Source organism: Lutzomyia longipalpis, chromosome 1 (genome assembly GCF_024334085.1).
Source record: "Lutzomyia longipalpis isolate SR_M1_2022 chromosome 1, ASM2433408v1".
In the NCBI taxonomy this organism is placed as follows: Eukaryota; Metazoa; Arthropoda; class Insecta; order Diptera; family Psychodidae; genus Lutzomyia; species Lutzomyia longipalpis.
In genome coordinates this window covers 45827971-45842866 of record NC_074707.1, presented here as the reverse complement: position 1 = coordinate 45842866, position 14896 = coordinate 45827971, and the positions used below count along the sequence as shown (strand labels likewise).

The 14896-nt window shown below is 37.5% G+C and overlaps 3 protein-coding genes across 3 annotated transcripts; 2 read left to right on the top strand and 1 right to left on the bottom strand.

The window, feature by feature from the left end:
* Positions 1-2553: 2553 nt before the first annotated feature.
* On the bottom strand, positions 2554-7325 carry LOC129787793 (uncharacterized). The gene is made up of 3 exons (XM_055823582.1): positions 7127-7325; positions 6771-6984; positions 2554-6488 (listed from the first exon to the last, which is right to left on the bottom strand). Exon 3 carries the CDS (start codon positions 6471-6473, stop codon positions 5349-5351), a length of 1125 nt encoding a protein of 374 aa, XP_055679557.1. The 5' UTR covers positions 6474-6488; positions 6771-6984; positions 7127-7325; the 3' UTR covers positions 2554-5348.
* Positions 7326-8947: 1622 nt separating this feature from the next.
* Positions 8948-10713, top strand: LOC129787792 (39S ribosomal protein L37, mitochondrial). Its single transcript, XM_055823581.1, has 5 exons — positions 8948-9204; positions 9263-9592; positions 9655-9947; positions 10019-10185; positions 10387-10713. Exons 1-5 carry the CDS (start codon positions 9038-9040, stop codon positions 10633-10635), a joined length of 1206 nt encoding a protein of 401 aa, XP_055679556.1. The 5' UTR covers positions 8948-9037; the 3' UTR covers positions 10636-10713.
* Positions 10714-10836: 123 nt separating this feature from the next.
* Positions 10837-12701, top strand: LOC129794144 (uncharacterized). The gene is made up of 5 exons (XM_055834820.1): positions 10837-10958; positions 11036-11346; positions 11604-11983; positions 12058-12206; positions 12353-12701. The coding sequence occupies exons 1-5, from the start codon at positions 10837-10839 to the stop codon at positions 12699-12701; spliced, it is 1311 nt and encodes a 436-aa protein (XP_055690795.1).
* The last annotated feature ends 2195 nt before the right edge of the window (positions 12702-14896 follow it).

The following is a 14896-nucleotide window of genomic DNA, read 5'->3' as shown; positions in this document are numbered from 1 at the left end:
ATCATTTACTCACAGACTCATGATTTGTCTCTCTATACCATCCGATCAACGAAGACTCATGAATGTTGTCTTTAGTATTAACTGGTTACCTAGATACATGACCTGAATGTCTTGTCTAGCTTACAATGCGTCCATTGATCGCCAAGACCTACATTCCAATTCATCCATTCTACCATATCTATTGAGACATCAGATTGATACCTTGCCTCATTATAATGGTTCTATGGAAGCTTGAAGAGCCAGTTTATTACAGTACTTCTACTGATCGCATAAACAGAATGAATCGCTCTTCCATGTGCAGAAATGCACCTCTCTTCTTTAATACCTCACTATGCGAAACAATAATTCCCGAAAACTTCCCTTCGCCCAGGTATCCTCGAATGCTATGGAAAGCATCGCTCAGAAGAGAATCTATACTTAAGACAGAATACTATCAATCGGTTTCACCCACATTTTCCAGCACTAATTCTATGCTTCACCGTGAAACCACTCCTCCATGTATTTAAGCACCTCTCATTTTCTTGCCGATACCCAATTATGATCTAAAGCAGTAGAACAGAAGACTTCTTTCTTCTCTTCTCAGGTATCCAGTGCTTCTGTACATCGATCCAAGGAGAATCACTTTACACTACGCCACTCATCAGCCTTTGCCACTTCTCACATTCTAACTTTATATGCTTCAGAGCATACCTTGACTTGTGGAACCGCTGACTCTTGTAGACGTATCCGGGAATTCCAGTTGATCCCTCCTAGAACTTCGTTGAATCTGGCCACCCTTCCGCTCTTATACATTCCAGTGCATCTTAACGGATTGTGCCAAATTCTTAATTACTGGAGTGAAATCATCCTTCTTTTCCATGGCGACCGTTTCTTTCTATAGCACTCTCTTGATTTTCCATGGAGCCAACACTAGCTCATACTCCACAATCATCCAATCTGTTGATGGATTCTTAGTGCTAACTTCCTGTCCCTATTCAGAAGGATCTTAACATTTTCTTTGGCTGTGCTTTCTGTCTTCAAGAACTTCCTCTTCAGTTCTACAGCCTTATTCCAGTCATTTCGTCATAGGATCACAAATCACTGACACAATTCCTTGAGTTATTCCCCGGAGGATATTCCTTGAACTGCTTCTGTGCGATTAATCTTTCTAGAAGACCTTGATCCTTCGCAGATCCTTTTCCTTCTTGATTACTTGCAGTTCACCATCTCCCTTTTCCTATTGACTATTCTGCAATCTTCAAGTACACTTTTGGTCTTTTCATACAATCTTAGACTTCTGCTTGGTCTTGCCCAGAATTCTAGGACAACTTCTGAGCCTGTCTAGCTCACTCTTCCAGGGCGCTCTCTAATGTAGCCTGAACCACCATGCGGTTGTAGGCTGCATTCCAATTCTCCCTCCATTCATTGACGAATTTTTCCTTTCCTAAACATCAAATGTCTACATTTCCTCCTTGATTCTTCGACCTTTAACATGTTTCCTTTGTCTCGGACTACACTGTCAACAAACTATCCGATTCTCTTCGCTTCACAGAATCTATAGAATTCCTTCTCTCTCGGCTTGTTCAGTCATCCTGACCCGAGACGCGAATCCTTAATGAGGAAACATGAAGATTCTGAAATCCTCATTCGTCAACATCTTTTCACAAACAGCCTTAGACTGTCCTGAATTTCCTTCTAGGAGTCTATCCTTTTCACAGGAGACTACTTTTCCATCCGTACTTCTCATCGTTGTTTTAGTGCATATTCAGCAGCTTTCAGGGTTCAACCAACAATTCAAATGAACGTTCTACTTTAATCACACTGCCATTAAACAAGAGGTATGCCGTTTCTCCATTGATCCTTAAAAGGATTTTTCCAAATGGTCCCTCCATATGCTCTCTTCCAGAGCACAAACAAAAAGTCTCACCACATCCTCAAGAAGTACCTTCGGAATATTATCTTACAGGACTCCTGGGAAACGTAGAATCAGAGAACTGTATTCCTTCTTTTCCAATCTTTTGAAAAGCTCGTTGTTCTCCAACAACCAATCTATTCCGCTTCAGACGTCATCCAGAGTTACTCTCTCAGCCGATTAGGAGTAGTCTTCCAACCCAATGTCCAAGGCAACAGCTCTGGGTAGTTTTTCCAACACTTCACTGTATCAATCATCTTCCGATTGAATCCTCATCACTAGGATTTCCACGACAGAAGATAAAGCCTCCTTCTTGTAAGCAAGACTTCCAATTGGTCACCTGACGAACATTTAGGGTCCGTCAGCTTTTTCCCGACTTCTCCTATCCAAACAATCCATATTTATCATTTGCTTACCATTGGCATTTGCGTCATGATGAACATTTTCTGTGGAAGCCTTCTTAATATTTCAAGACTCCTGCTTTTCTTGCTGCTGGACGTCTCGCTTAAATCCTTCTTGAAAGATCCTTCCACGACATAGCCTTTTACGGTCTTAATTCCCCTTCTAAGAATTAATCCTTAGACAGAGCATTCAAAAACGTCTCTATCTACTCCTTCTCATTGCCGTTCAGCTTCAGTAGTATTCAGGGTCATGTACTTTTTACACAAATGTTCAACTTCAGCTCCTTTTGCCCTTGAATGAGCTTCCTTTCAAGCAGAAGATAAGAGCTCCTTGAACTTAACCTGCTCACTACTCCAACTGTTGTTTTATATGATTCTTTATTTTCTGTTTTCTAGTTTTCCAGAGACCATCCTTGGTTAGTTTGAGTACTGTGCCATGATCTGTGCACTCTGTCTGATCCACTGCTCAAATGGCCTGTTCTGACTTATGTAATCAGAATGTAGACGTTCTTTTCAGAATTAATTATGTCCATCCATTCTGAAATTCTCCCTGTCACAGATTGTCTTTCTCCTTCTTAATTGTAAGAGAACAATCTCATAACAAGTTTATTAACTTCAATTTCAGCACATAATTAACTCTTACGTCTCATTTCTAACGGCCAAATTCCTCAGCTCTTCCCCTTTTCTCAAGAAGAGTCCCAGTTGGTCTCTTGAATAATTGCCTAGAATCCGTTTAAGTTGTTCCATTCCTTCTTTGAGCAATCCATTACTCTTGTTTGAGTCTCTATCGGTATTGCCTTAGGTGATGCACATTTCCGGTGTAAATCCATAGTGACTCCTACTGCTGGACTCCTTCATTAAAATCCTCACTCTTGCAGTAGTTTCTTGTCCCAATGTCATCACATTTCTTCACAATTCTCAGCTTTTCACGTTTGAACTACTTATTCAACTTATTTGTGACTGTTTGGCAATAGTAAACTGACATACGAAACCCAAAATCAAAATGGATATTTCTTTCCGCAAACAAATCAAACTTTCCAATATTTATGAGCGGACTTACTTCCCAATAATTGCAATCAATTTTGCCTCTAGTTCCTTACACAAGAATTGCGCTATCTCTTTTTGATTCATTCCTTCTCCCTTGAAATTTTCAACCTTATCTATTTTTTTTTATCTCTATCTTTAAAAATTTAATTTTTATTGAAATTTGCATTATTTTTAATTCTATTAATGAGTTCTTTCAATTTCTTCAGGAGAAATCACTTGTTTTTACTTTAATGATAATTTTCATCCACTTCTTGAAAATTTCATTTAACCTTCGCTTTAATGAATTTTCCCTTTTATTTCAACTTCATGAACAATTAATTCCGTTTTCGTTTCCTATTTGGAAAAATTTCAATGAATTCTCAATGCACGAAAACTTCATTCATTAATTTTTATTTTTCTTACTTGAAAATTTCAATTCCAATGAATCTTGCGCATTAATTCTTATGTAATTCTTCAACCTTTCAACTCAATCTAAATACGATTTACAATAAAGAATAAAACAAATATAATTTTTCATTCATAACTCTTCTTTTTTTTTTTGTCAAATCGCTGAAAGGAAACTTGCAATTAATGGTTTCAATTTATTATTATTATTTTTTTTTTTTTGCTTTGCATAAGAATTACCTTTTGAAATTTCATGAAAATCTCAACCTCGTGATTTTATACTTCTTATGCAACTCAAGGCTTTGATTTAATCAAATTGGTTTTCATCTGAAAGATGATATTCCTACACAAAGCCAACAGCTATAAATACATTACAAAAGGAATAACTTTTCATTTTTATTCCTTAAATCAGTCATAATTCTCTTAACCTTCACATGTTTACATATAAACATAAAAATTCAACATTAAGAGAATATCAGGGGGTTGAAAAGCGCTTTTCAGGGTTAAACATTGAAAAAAAAAATTCAATAATATCAGGATAATCAATTTGGAGAAATACCACTCTCCAATCTAGCAGAAAATACTTGCGATTTTCCTTCCTATACTCTGCATGCATTACTGCATACGCTCCTTTTCGCCGCATCTTCAGCGTGTCAGGCCGCTGCATGATGCTGACTTCGCTGATGTGTGTGTGTGTGTGTGTCGCTGCGTCACGATTCACGATGTAAGCCTTGGAGCTCTCACCACTCTCCGCCACACACATGCCGCATCGTCCTCGGCGTGCGAGACTCGCTGCATCGCCGAGAGCTTCGTTGGTGTGTGTGTGTGTGTGCTCTCGCTCTCCGCGACGATCATGCTGAATCGATCCCCGTCGCTGCCGCACACACACATTCATATGCGCCCGCTCCCTCTCTTGCACTGTACACGCGACACTTTTTTTTTTTTTTTTTTTTTTTTTTTTTTTGCGTCTCAAACGGTCTCAAATGACGCATTTTCTTTAAATTCGCGACACTTTTTCCTCTGCGAAAACGTTTTTCGCATCGAAGGAAACCACGACGCAACGTCCCTATGCCGCGGAAAAGCCCCACGAAAGACTTTTTCCGCACACATTTCGCGCTTGGCAAACACAAAAACTGCCAAAATGTCACTTTTTCGTCGCGATTTTCACGGCTTTCCGACGCGTTTTCCCCGAATTTCACTAATTTACACGACGAGGAATATTATTTAGCACTCACGGGTGCTACAACGCGATTCATTACGCCGCGAAAGTCCCAAAACGGTGGACTTTTTTCCGCGAATTCCACCACGTGACGTCAAAGTGACGCCATGGATTTTTTTTTCACTCGCGAAAAACACATTCCTCGCACTTTTCCACTTCTGTACGCGATATTTGGGCTGATCCCACTTCTGAATTGTAAAATACCTGACAATGAGATACCACTGTCATAGCCAGGTACTACGATTCAGAACTTATGGGGCGAGTCCGTCCGTACGACCCTATGGCCCACGAGCAACTGAGCCAACCGTACCACGGTGGTTGGGAGAGAGAGTCACCTTAAGACTCCCGCCAACCCCACACACATAAGCCAATCTGTCCTATACTATGACAGTTAGTACCAGCGGTACTACACCATGTCTGCCCTACTTATTAGTTCATAGAATTGAACTTGAAGTTCCATTGTCCGATCCTTTGATGCACCACCGCTTATTAGCTGATCCACATGGAAATCATTCATAGCTGCTGCAGCTCTTGGGCAGTATTCACGATCATCCAATGCTAATTGCATTAGCATTCTGAATGATAAGTACGTTGCAGGTGTTAGTCCTTTGGTAACTGTGTTCAGAGTATATTCCTTTATGGGCTCTCTTGGGTCTTCTCGCCAGAGTAAACGCAGAAAATCCCTCTCAGCTGGTTCGATGAGTATTTGTTTCACGATCTCTTCTACTCTAGCCGTGAATACGTAGTGATGCTTTCGCCATCTTGTCAGGATACTCCTTAAATCCTCGTGGATTTTTAGGCCTTTATTCAAGATTGAATTCAAGGAAAGTCCTGTCGTGGTCTTAGACGAAGCCTCAAACACAATTTCTCTCTTCTTTGTCGAACTGTTCGTAACAGCATGATGAGGTAAATAATACTTTGCACCGTCGGTATCTTCAGTCAAGGATATGTGTCCTGCAGCGATACTCTCATCCATAAAGTCCTTGTAGTCATAGTACAGCTGATCGTTGACCGCAAACTCTTTTTCTAATCTTTCCAGTTTGACTAGAGCTTGCTCCTTTGAGTCCCCTAATTTTTCTGGGTCATCCTTGAAGGGAAGATGAACAATGTACTTCCCATCCTTACTCCTGGCATGGGATTGTGTAAAATGTTCTTCACATGCGTGGTCCTGAATAGTGGTTTTCCGTTGAGCACCTTCCACTTCCCAAAATTTCAACAATTCTCTATCAATTTCAGCTTTTGATTTAAGATGAGGCTCCTCCTTTTCTTCAGCATTCCCTTTGAATTCAGCCGTGTTTTTGTAGGGATGAAGCAATGTGTGATGTGTTTTCCCACAGATCCCGCACATCTTTTTGCTCTCACATTCTTTGTCCTCTTTATGTTCAAGACAGTTGAGGCATAATTTTAATTTTCTTGCAATTTCCCTCCTTCGGTATGAAGATATTCTAGTAAATTGAATGCATCGGCTTGATACGTGGGTACTCCTGCAGAAAGAGCATAAAACTTTACGTTGCTGCCAAAGGGGTATCATCTTGCAGAATTATTTCTGTAAAGGGAGAAAGTTGCAAATTATTAGAAAAAAATATTTTGAAATTTGCGGGATTTTAAATTCTTGATAAGGATTCTTAAGTGGAAAGGAAATGGCTTTATTCTTTTTACTATGAATCAGTCTCCAAAGGAGAAACCTGTTTGTCATTTCTCGGAAAAGCGTTGGGATATATTTGAATTTTATATGATTTTTTAAGAACTGATTCATTGAAAAATGAATAAAGCTCTTTGGATTCTTTTCTAAAAATTCTTTTAGCTTTAATCTTAATAATTAAATTACCTTAAATGGACGTCTCCGATGTGATAATGTTCTCCTGGATTATATAACGTAAGTCTTTAGAGGCTAAGTCTCAAGAACTTCTATTCTTTCCTGCGTAATCTCTGTTGAGAATAAAGTAACTGGCAGCGGGTAGAAGATAGCTTCAAGTCCGAATTTTCCTCAAATATCAGAGCTTCAGATTCTCTTCAATATTCATCTCACAAATAAGGTGAAACTGCAATAAATGGGTAATAAAATGTATTCACAAACTAAAATTTTTTTTGAGATCAAGAAAAAATATTCAATTCACATTTTCTTTTAGCTTTGATCACAAAACTGATTTAAAAAAATGCTTCAAGTTTAGATGTTGAACTTACCTTAAGAAGAATTTCTTCTTAAAGATCACTAAAATTGCCATTTACACGAATCTTTGCAATGCATTTGTTTAATTTTCAAGCACAAATACCGCAAAATTCTTTTAATTATTGAATTAAACAGCACTGGGATGTTTTTGGGAAAACTTTTAGCGGAAACTTTTTTCTTTTTTTTTTTAATTTAAAAACTTTGGTTCATTTTGTGCGCAAAATAAGGTAAGATCGCATGAACCGTTCAGCACAACAGTTGGTAGAGAAATGAACGTCTTGAAGAAAAATAAAGTCAGGGACTTTAGGTAGCTTCTCTTGCAAAGGTCATAAAGGTAAGAACTTCTTCAAGTTCTTGGAAAAAGCCAAAATTACCTTTGCTTGGTAAATCCTTAACTTTCTCTTGACTTTGTAACTTTTATAATCATCAGAGACTGGCGGGGTTTTCCCAGTACCTCCAGGGGACCTAGACTGATTTTTCCAGATAACTTATTGCTCTTTGGGATTTAATGAGGCTGGGGACGGATCCAGACACAAGACATCATTTAAGGTACAAATTTTAGCACCTAAATAATTTTCATTTCAACTATTTTCTAAATATTTTTCTCATTTAGAAGACTTTTAAACTTATTATGATTAAAAATAAATATTTTTATGACTTAAGTTTCTTATTTCAGTAATTAGGGGAACCTGGGTTAAAATTGTGAATTTTTGCGAGATAATTTTTCCTGAGTTCAATGAAAATATTTAAGTTTTCCCATGACGTCTATCTTATAAGAAATTTTCCGGGCTATAACTTTGTCTCAGACGGTTTCTTTCCATCTCAACGGGAAAATGAATTTTTAGTCCATTTTCCATGATTTAAAAATTCCTAATTAAAAAAAAAACAAACTTTCTAAACCAAGAATTATTTATTGGGCCTAATTCAGCGACCAAGAAACCCTTGAAATTCGCTTGAAATCTTGAAATTTCAGTACAAAATTTAAAGATTTCAAGGGTTTCTTGGTCGCTGAATAATGCCCATTATTTCTGATTTTTTTATTTATTCAATACAATACAATTTTACAAAAAATAAAATATCATGAAATCCCTTAATTCAAATTAACACTTGGAGGACCAAACATTTGGCACAACGCGGAGGATCAAATTGGTAATAATTACCAGTTGATAAAATATGCTCAATAATTAATTATTAATCAGTTTATTGAACAAGGATCGAAAGTTTCACTAATTCTCAATCTCCTTCAAGCATTCCTACACCGAATTACTAAATATTTAATTTAGAAAATCGTCACTGAAAAAAAAATTGCGTAGAATCGATGCAAAATTGCCAATTCAAACGACTTTTTTAGCTACAATTTTACATAATTTATTATTGCGCCTAAATCATCACAAACTTTGATTCTTAAAGTAACTTTATAATCACTTCCGGCAATAAAATAAGTCCACATTAATGATTTTCACCCGGGAGAAGTGAACAAGAGTACTTTATTTGGGAAATATGGGGAAACATAACCTCAAAACCATGGCAAAAATGTATGGGATTTTGACTGGTAGTTATTACCAATTTGATCCTCCACGTTGGATTCTGACTTTGACCTAAATTATCTTCCAAAGAAAAGACTTTTCTCGAGATTTTCTTTCTACTATCTTAAAGTAATTAAAATTCCCTACACATAGATGCTAAATTCATCGAGATAAGTCCAATAGATTTTATTCTGTGACGATTTTAAGGTTTCAATTGGTACCAATTACCAGTAAAGTCCTCCGGTGTTAAATGATTTAAGATTTGGGAATTTTGGCGCCAATTTCGTGTCCCCCTAAGATAGACCCCCTGAATGCGTCCCTGATCACTGGCAAAGAAGAGGTTAGTTTTCTTCTTGTTTATTGCTCCACTCAGCCAGCAGGGAGGATTTGTGGAAAAAGATGAAGTTCACGCAACCCTTGCATGCTCAGCATATTGGGCGAATGGTGAAGCGTTTCTGGTTATCTGCCTCCCAGAGACTTATCCGGAATACAGAGGTGGAGACATGTGCTGACAGGCTAAAAGGTGCCACCATCGTGGATGCCAATGAGATCTTCAAAGCCCAAAGGTATGAATTTCTCTCTCTTTTTGCAATAAATCCCAATGAAATGTATTTTATTTCCCAGCAAACCAGCTCCGAAGGAAGTCATCAAACCCATCCCAACACGGAAGTATCCTCCAATTTATTCTTACAACACAGATTCATTGCTGATTGAGGGATTGGAGCAAGCTCAAGTGCTAACGAAGAGTGTGGCTGTGGGTAATCTCCCACAGAGGTACACCGAGTTTCTGGATAAACTCAAGATTGCTGATGATGTTCATGCAACTGTTGAGATGGATATTCTCTCTGCACATCTCTTTGATGCAGAGCAGAAGAAGACAAAACGTCTTCATGATCCACTGAGGCCGGCATTTAATTTCCCGCGAGTTTATGGAATTACAGAGGAGAGGAAAAAGTACTTAAAAGATTCTAGAGGATTTCCTGGACATTTTATATTAAAAAATCTTTTTTTCTCAGCATGCTAATCCTGGACAAACTCATAAGGCAATGTGAGAGATTAACGTGGAATAAAGCAGAAATTTTGCAGAAAAAAATCCTCCACAATCCCCTCATAAGGGTTGTCTTTGACAAGGATGGCGATAAGATTGGCATGGATTTAGTCGCGAATCTTCTAATTTCCTCCAAGAAACCCATTGATCCTGTTGGGAAAACCTCTGAGGATATTAACGATGTAATCCCGGATCTCTTCCCGCTTAAATTCACCAGTTCCCTCAAATCAATACCCAATGACGGATGGGAAACTTTCTACCGTAAAAATTCCGTTCATTTAAGAAATTATTTAGAAAATTTATTATGTTTTTTTTTTTAAATATTCTTTCAGCTCTCAATTCCGGGAATAATTTTGTGACTCCGCACACGGTATTCCCGACTTTCACATCCTTCACGAAAACTCTCCATGAGCTTCCCATTAATAAGAGTCAAATTAGGTCCAGAACTCTCATCTATGCCTTTGCAGCTGCCTCATCGAGGGCTAAGCAACAATTTGGGGTGAGTTTGAGATCATTTTTTCTTTAAATTTATGATTTTTATGCTTTCTATGTTGCATTAAAGAATTAAAAAACACAGTTGTGGTCATAAAAATAGCAAAAATTTGTAATACTTCATTTATTTTACATTTACAAATTATTTTAAAGACAGAGAGACTCATAAAAATAAAAAAAAATGTTTAAAAATTAAAATTTATTTCAGGCTGATGTCCGAAAGCTCCCTCATCCAATTGTAGTTCAGTCAATCCACACAAATGGGCAATCGTACCATTTTGGCGTCTTTCAGCTCAACACATTGGACCTAAGTGGGAGCGATGGGGAGAAGAATGTGTGGTACGAGACGGAGATTGAGGATCTCTACGAGAGCTGTTCATACCGCGAAGCAATCCCACACCTTGAGCGCTACAATCCAAACATTCTCGCAAAGTTCTTCACTTTCTACAGCCAATAGGGAATTGTTTTATGTTTATATATCCCCTAAAATGATGTAGTTCTCTTTATTGATTAAACAATGTGCTTTATAGAGGAATTCACGTAACGACTGTTTTGTCCTTTAGACACTCACGGGATTCCCTTGCGTGTAAAGCCCCAAAAGTGTGGAGAGTTTCTTTTGTCACATTCCCTCTCCCACAGGAACGTAGAGAGGAGCAGTATGAATAAGACCGTCCCACAGTCCCCAGTGAGTCCTCAGCCACCGAGTCGGGCATCGTCGGAGAGTGAAACTCAAAGTGTTACGGATGAACAACCCACCACAATGTCGTCCTTCGCGATGAGGTACCTCAAAATAAAGGATTTTGTGACAATTTTCTCTCTTCTCGTGGCTTTTTTTTTAATGTTTTTGTAACCTGTAGGTTGGCTAAGGCTGCGAAAAAGAAGGATGTGAAGGAACCCGACGCCAATAGTCGACCACCATGGCGTGCCACAGCAAAACCCAAAAAGGAACCCAATACTAATGCTCTACTCAAGGCTAAGCTTCTCGATGCATCCCGTAGGGCAGTGAGGGCCATGAAAAATAACTCCGTATCGTGTCAGACGGATTTTCAGCCCACAATTGTGATGAAGGAGGTGGGATTTAACGTGCAAACGGATTTAATTGGGCAGAGGGATGTGGGAATTCTCACTGATGGCAGCATAACAGTGAGGAACATTCCACCAGGAACGTGTGAGTATTTCATTTTGGGATTAATTCCTGCTGAGAAGCTTCGAAACTTGTGAAAATTTATGCATTATCCTTCCATGAAATTTGAGAGAAAATTAAAGTTAAAACTTACGGAAAGTTGAGACCCAAAAACACAGGGAAGGTCATAAAAATTACCTACAAAAAATAGCCTTTTTAGCCTTTCATGAAGCCTTTTAATTTTAATTACAAATAAGGCTAATAAAGTCAGAAAAAATTATCTTAAATTTAATTATTTTCAGTCTTCTTCACACACTCCGTATCGCAAATGACGGAGATTATGAACAGCACGGATTCGGGAACTCAAACAGCCTTCCCAACAAGTAGAATAGGATCACTGCTGAAGTTCTCATCATCAGATACATTTGAGAATCTCGAGAAAGCTCTTGAAGTTAATGCTGAAAAGATTAAAGCTCAAGCAGAAGATCTGAGAGATTGCGACGGAGAGCTGGATTTCATCAATCGAAGCTACCTACGGCGGAGGCCTAGCATGTCATTGGATCCGGAAGCTATTGAAAGGTTCCAGCTACTCCTGGACAGTGCTGCTGAGAAGGATGATGATGATGATGAAGAAGACGAAGATGAAGATGAGTATCGTCGTCCAGGTGTGAGGGTACAGCAGGTGGGATGACTCTCTTTATTACCTTTTTTAGGCTTCTTTCCTTAGCAAAAGTTTTTGTTAATTTTATTCTGCAGTTCAATCTCCAGAATAGCTCAACACACTCCCATTGGGATAATCTTGGGGAGTCTTCGGATGAGGAAGAGTACGAGAGTACTGGAGACTACGTTCGTGATCAAAGAAGAAAATCAATTGAACGTGAAAATAATCTCTTTATTCGGACACGGTAAGTCGTCTAAACTTTCCTCTGCTTCCCTATTACCCCTTTAACTAAACATCCCTCCATCATCCCTTAGCCCATTGCCTACATATAAGGAAAAAACTTGAAGAATCCTTCCCCTTTTTTCTCATTGTAAAAAAAAATCTACGTAGATTGCGTAATATGACTTTGGCGCCCGTGGTGTCGCATCACAGAAATAAAAGACCATCCCTGGGCTGGAGTGGTTGGGATGCATCCCAGAATCGTGTAATTGAGGAATTCCTGACCCAAGTTTCCGATCTCTTTGACATTTTTGACGAAATCTCCATTCTCCTTGGGCCTGATTTGCGATTCATCAGAGAAATTCCAGCCACGGTGGATATGGAGGTGCCGCCACTCAAGTGTAGTCTCGTGATTAAGAAATCACGTGAAAATCTCAGCGAGAAGTTAGATAAGATTAAGAAACTACCGCTAGATTGCGACAGAAGTCTCAGTAGGGAATTACTGAGGTATGCTCAGTGAGGATGAGGTGCACACAAGAACATCCTCATCATCAGGCAGGAGAAAAGGGTTAGCACTGTTGCCCAAGGAGCACGCCGGCGACTCTAGCCATTTTGGATAACCATACACCTATCCATATGGTGTCAACTCACGGAGTGTGCCACGACTGAAGTACAATTTCTAATATTTTGAAGAATTAAAAATATTTGGCAATTTTTTTGATTAGTTTTAGTTAATATATGATGGAGCAGATGTATTCAGAGTAAAATAATTGTAAAATAGATAAAATTAACAAAATCAGTCGTGATCAGTCTGCTCCACGCCTCAATTTTGGTGCCAACACAGAGTCGTGGCTACGCGTGAATTTTGGTTCCAACAAAAATCGGAGTTTACGCCTAAATTTTGGTGCCAACACAGAGTCGTGGCTACGCCTAAATTTTGGTACCAACACAGAGTCGTAGCTACGCCTCAATTTTGGTACCAACACAGAGTCGTGGCTACGCGTGAATTTTGGGTCCAACAAAAATCGGAGTTTATGCCTCAATTTTGGTGCCAACACAGAGTCGTGGCTACGCGTGAATTTTGGATCCAAAAAATTTAGAGATTACGGCTCAACGTTGGTTCCAAAATACAGGCGTGGCACGCGTGAATTTTGGTTTTAATATATCAGAACACGTGGTTTTTTAATAATCATAAAATATTCAAATCATTTTCAGAGTATTAATCCATAATTAATATTTTATTGATAGTTTTCTAAATTTATGTTAAAATTTAATCAAATTATGAATTTATGATGTGTTTTAAAATATTTTTTTTATCTTAACCTATTCTTGGATGTATCCGGGAAGATGTTCTCCGGACAAGCTACGGACTGTAAACAATCCGAAATCTTTGATAAATTACAATTTTTCGCAAAAGATAGACAAAAGAAATCATTGAAACATATTTTAAGGATTAAATTGAGTATCATTGAACATAATTTTATGCTCTTTTTGGTACCAAAATCGCTATTTATTAAGATTTTCTTGAAATTAAATAATTTTGGAAGGATTGTTTATGTGATTCTGTCATTTTATGGGTATGACCACCCTATTTTTAGAAAACATGATTCAAAATTTAACTAAAAAGCCACCCAAATAATATAATAAAAAATTATTAGTTTAAATGAAATATAAAAACTATTCTTTTAATACCAACATAAAAACACTATCGCATTTCGCAAGAATGTCATTATTAATTTAATGAATATAATATAATCATTTGATTTGAATAATTATAAAGTTTCCTAATATTAGGTACAAATATTTTTAATTATTATTACCTACATAAGATTTAGTTAGCAAATGGGTCCTGTAATAAAAACTAGATATCTACCTGATTGTTCTTAGAATTCCATTGAAAAAGTTTTAAAACATGTAATCCTTTTACAATATGAGAGATACTTTTTGGACTTTTCGAAGAATTAGCAATTAGCATTAGCATATTTTTCTTCTGAGGGAACAATAATGCAGCCCAAAGAAAAGACCTCCCAATTTCAGGTAGATTTTTAATAATTCTGATTTTTTTTTCAATTATCATTTTTAATGCTGAATACAAGATGTGTTTCCCAATGATTTCTTAGAGCAAATGCGTCAGCAACATAAAAAATGCTCTTATGTGCTGAAGAAAATTGTACTGAAATGCAAAGCTTTTTCATGTATTCGACGAATGGTTGTCCTTTTGAGGTTATTTTCAGCTACACGTGGCATGGATATTTTATAAAAGTTTATTTATTGAAAACTAAAGCGATTTATGCCATTTTAATAATGTTTCTAGCATAAGAAACATAATGCAATGTTGTATTAAATAAGCATAATGATGTGGGTATAATTTGAATTTTTTTAATTGTCTAATTTTTCAAAGAAATATTAATTTTTATGAAATGAGAAGGTCATTTATGACTCTTCTAATCTATATCCTATCTGAAAATCAATCTCGCATATGTTTTTCACGCGTGAAAACGCGTGAATTTTTCTTTGTGAATATTATTGTCAAGACGAGGTATTTTTGCCAAAGAACATCTCCATGAAATTTGGCCATTTGCCTCCCGGTGAGGCAAAATAGAAAAGGGAACACTATTGTAAAAGGAGAGCATTAGGTAGAGAAAATAATGTGTTTGAGAGAAAGAAAGATAAGTGAGAGGGAAAGAGAAAAAAAAAATGTCAAAATTTTTGCCT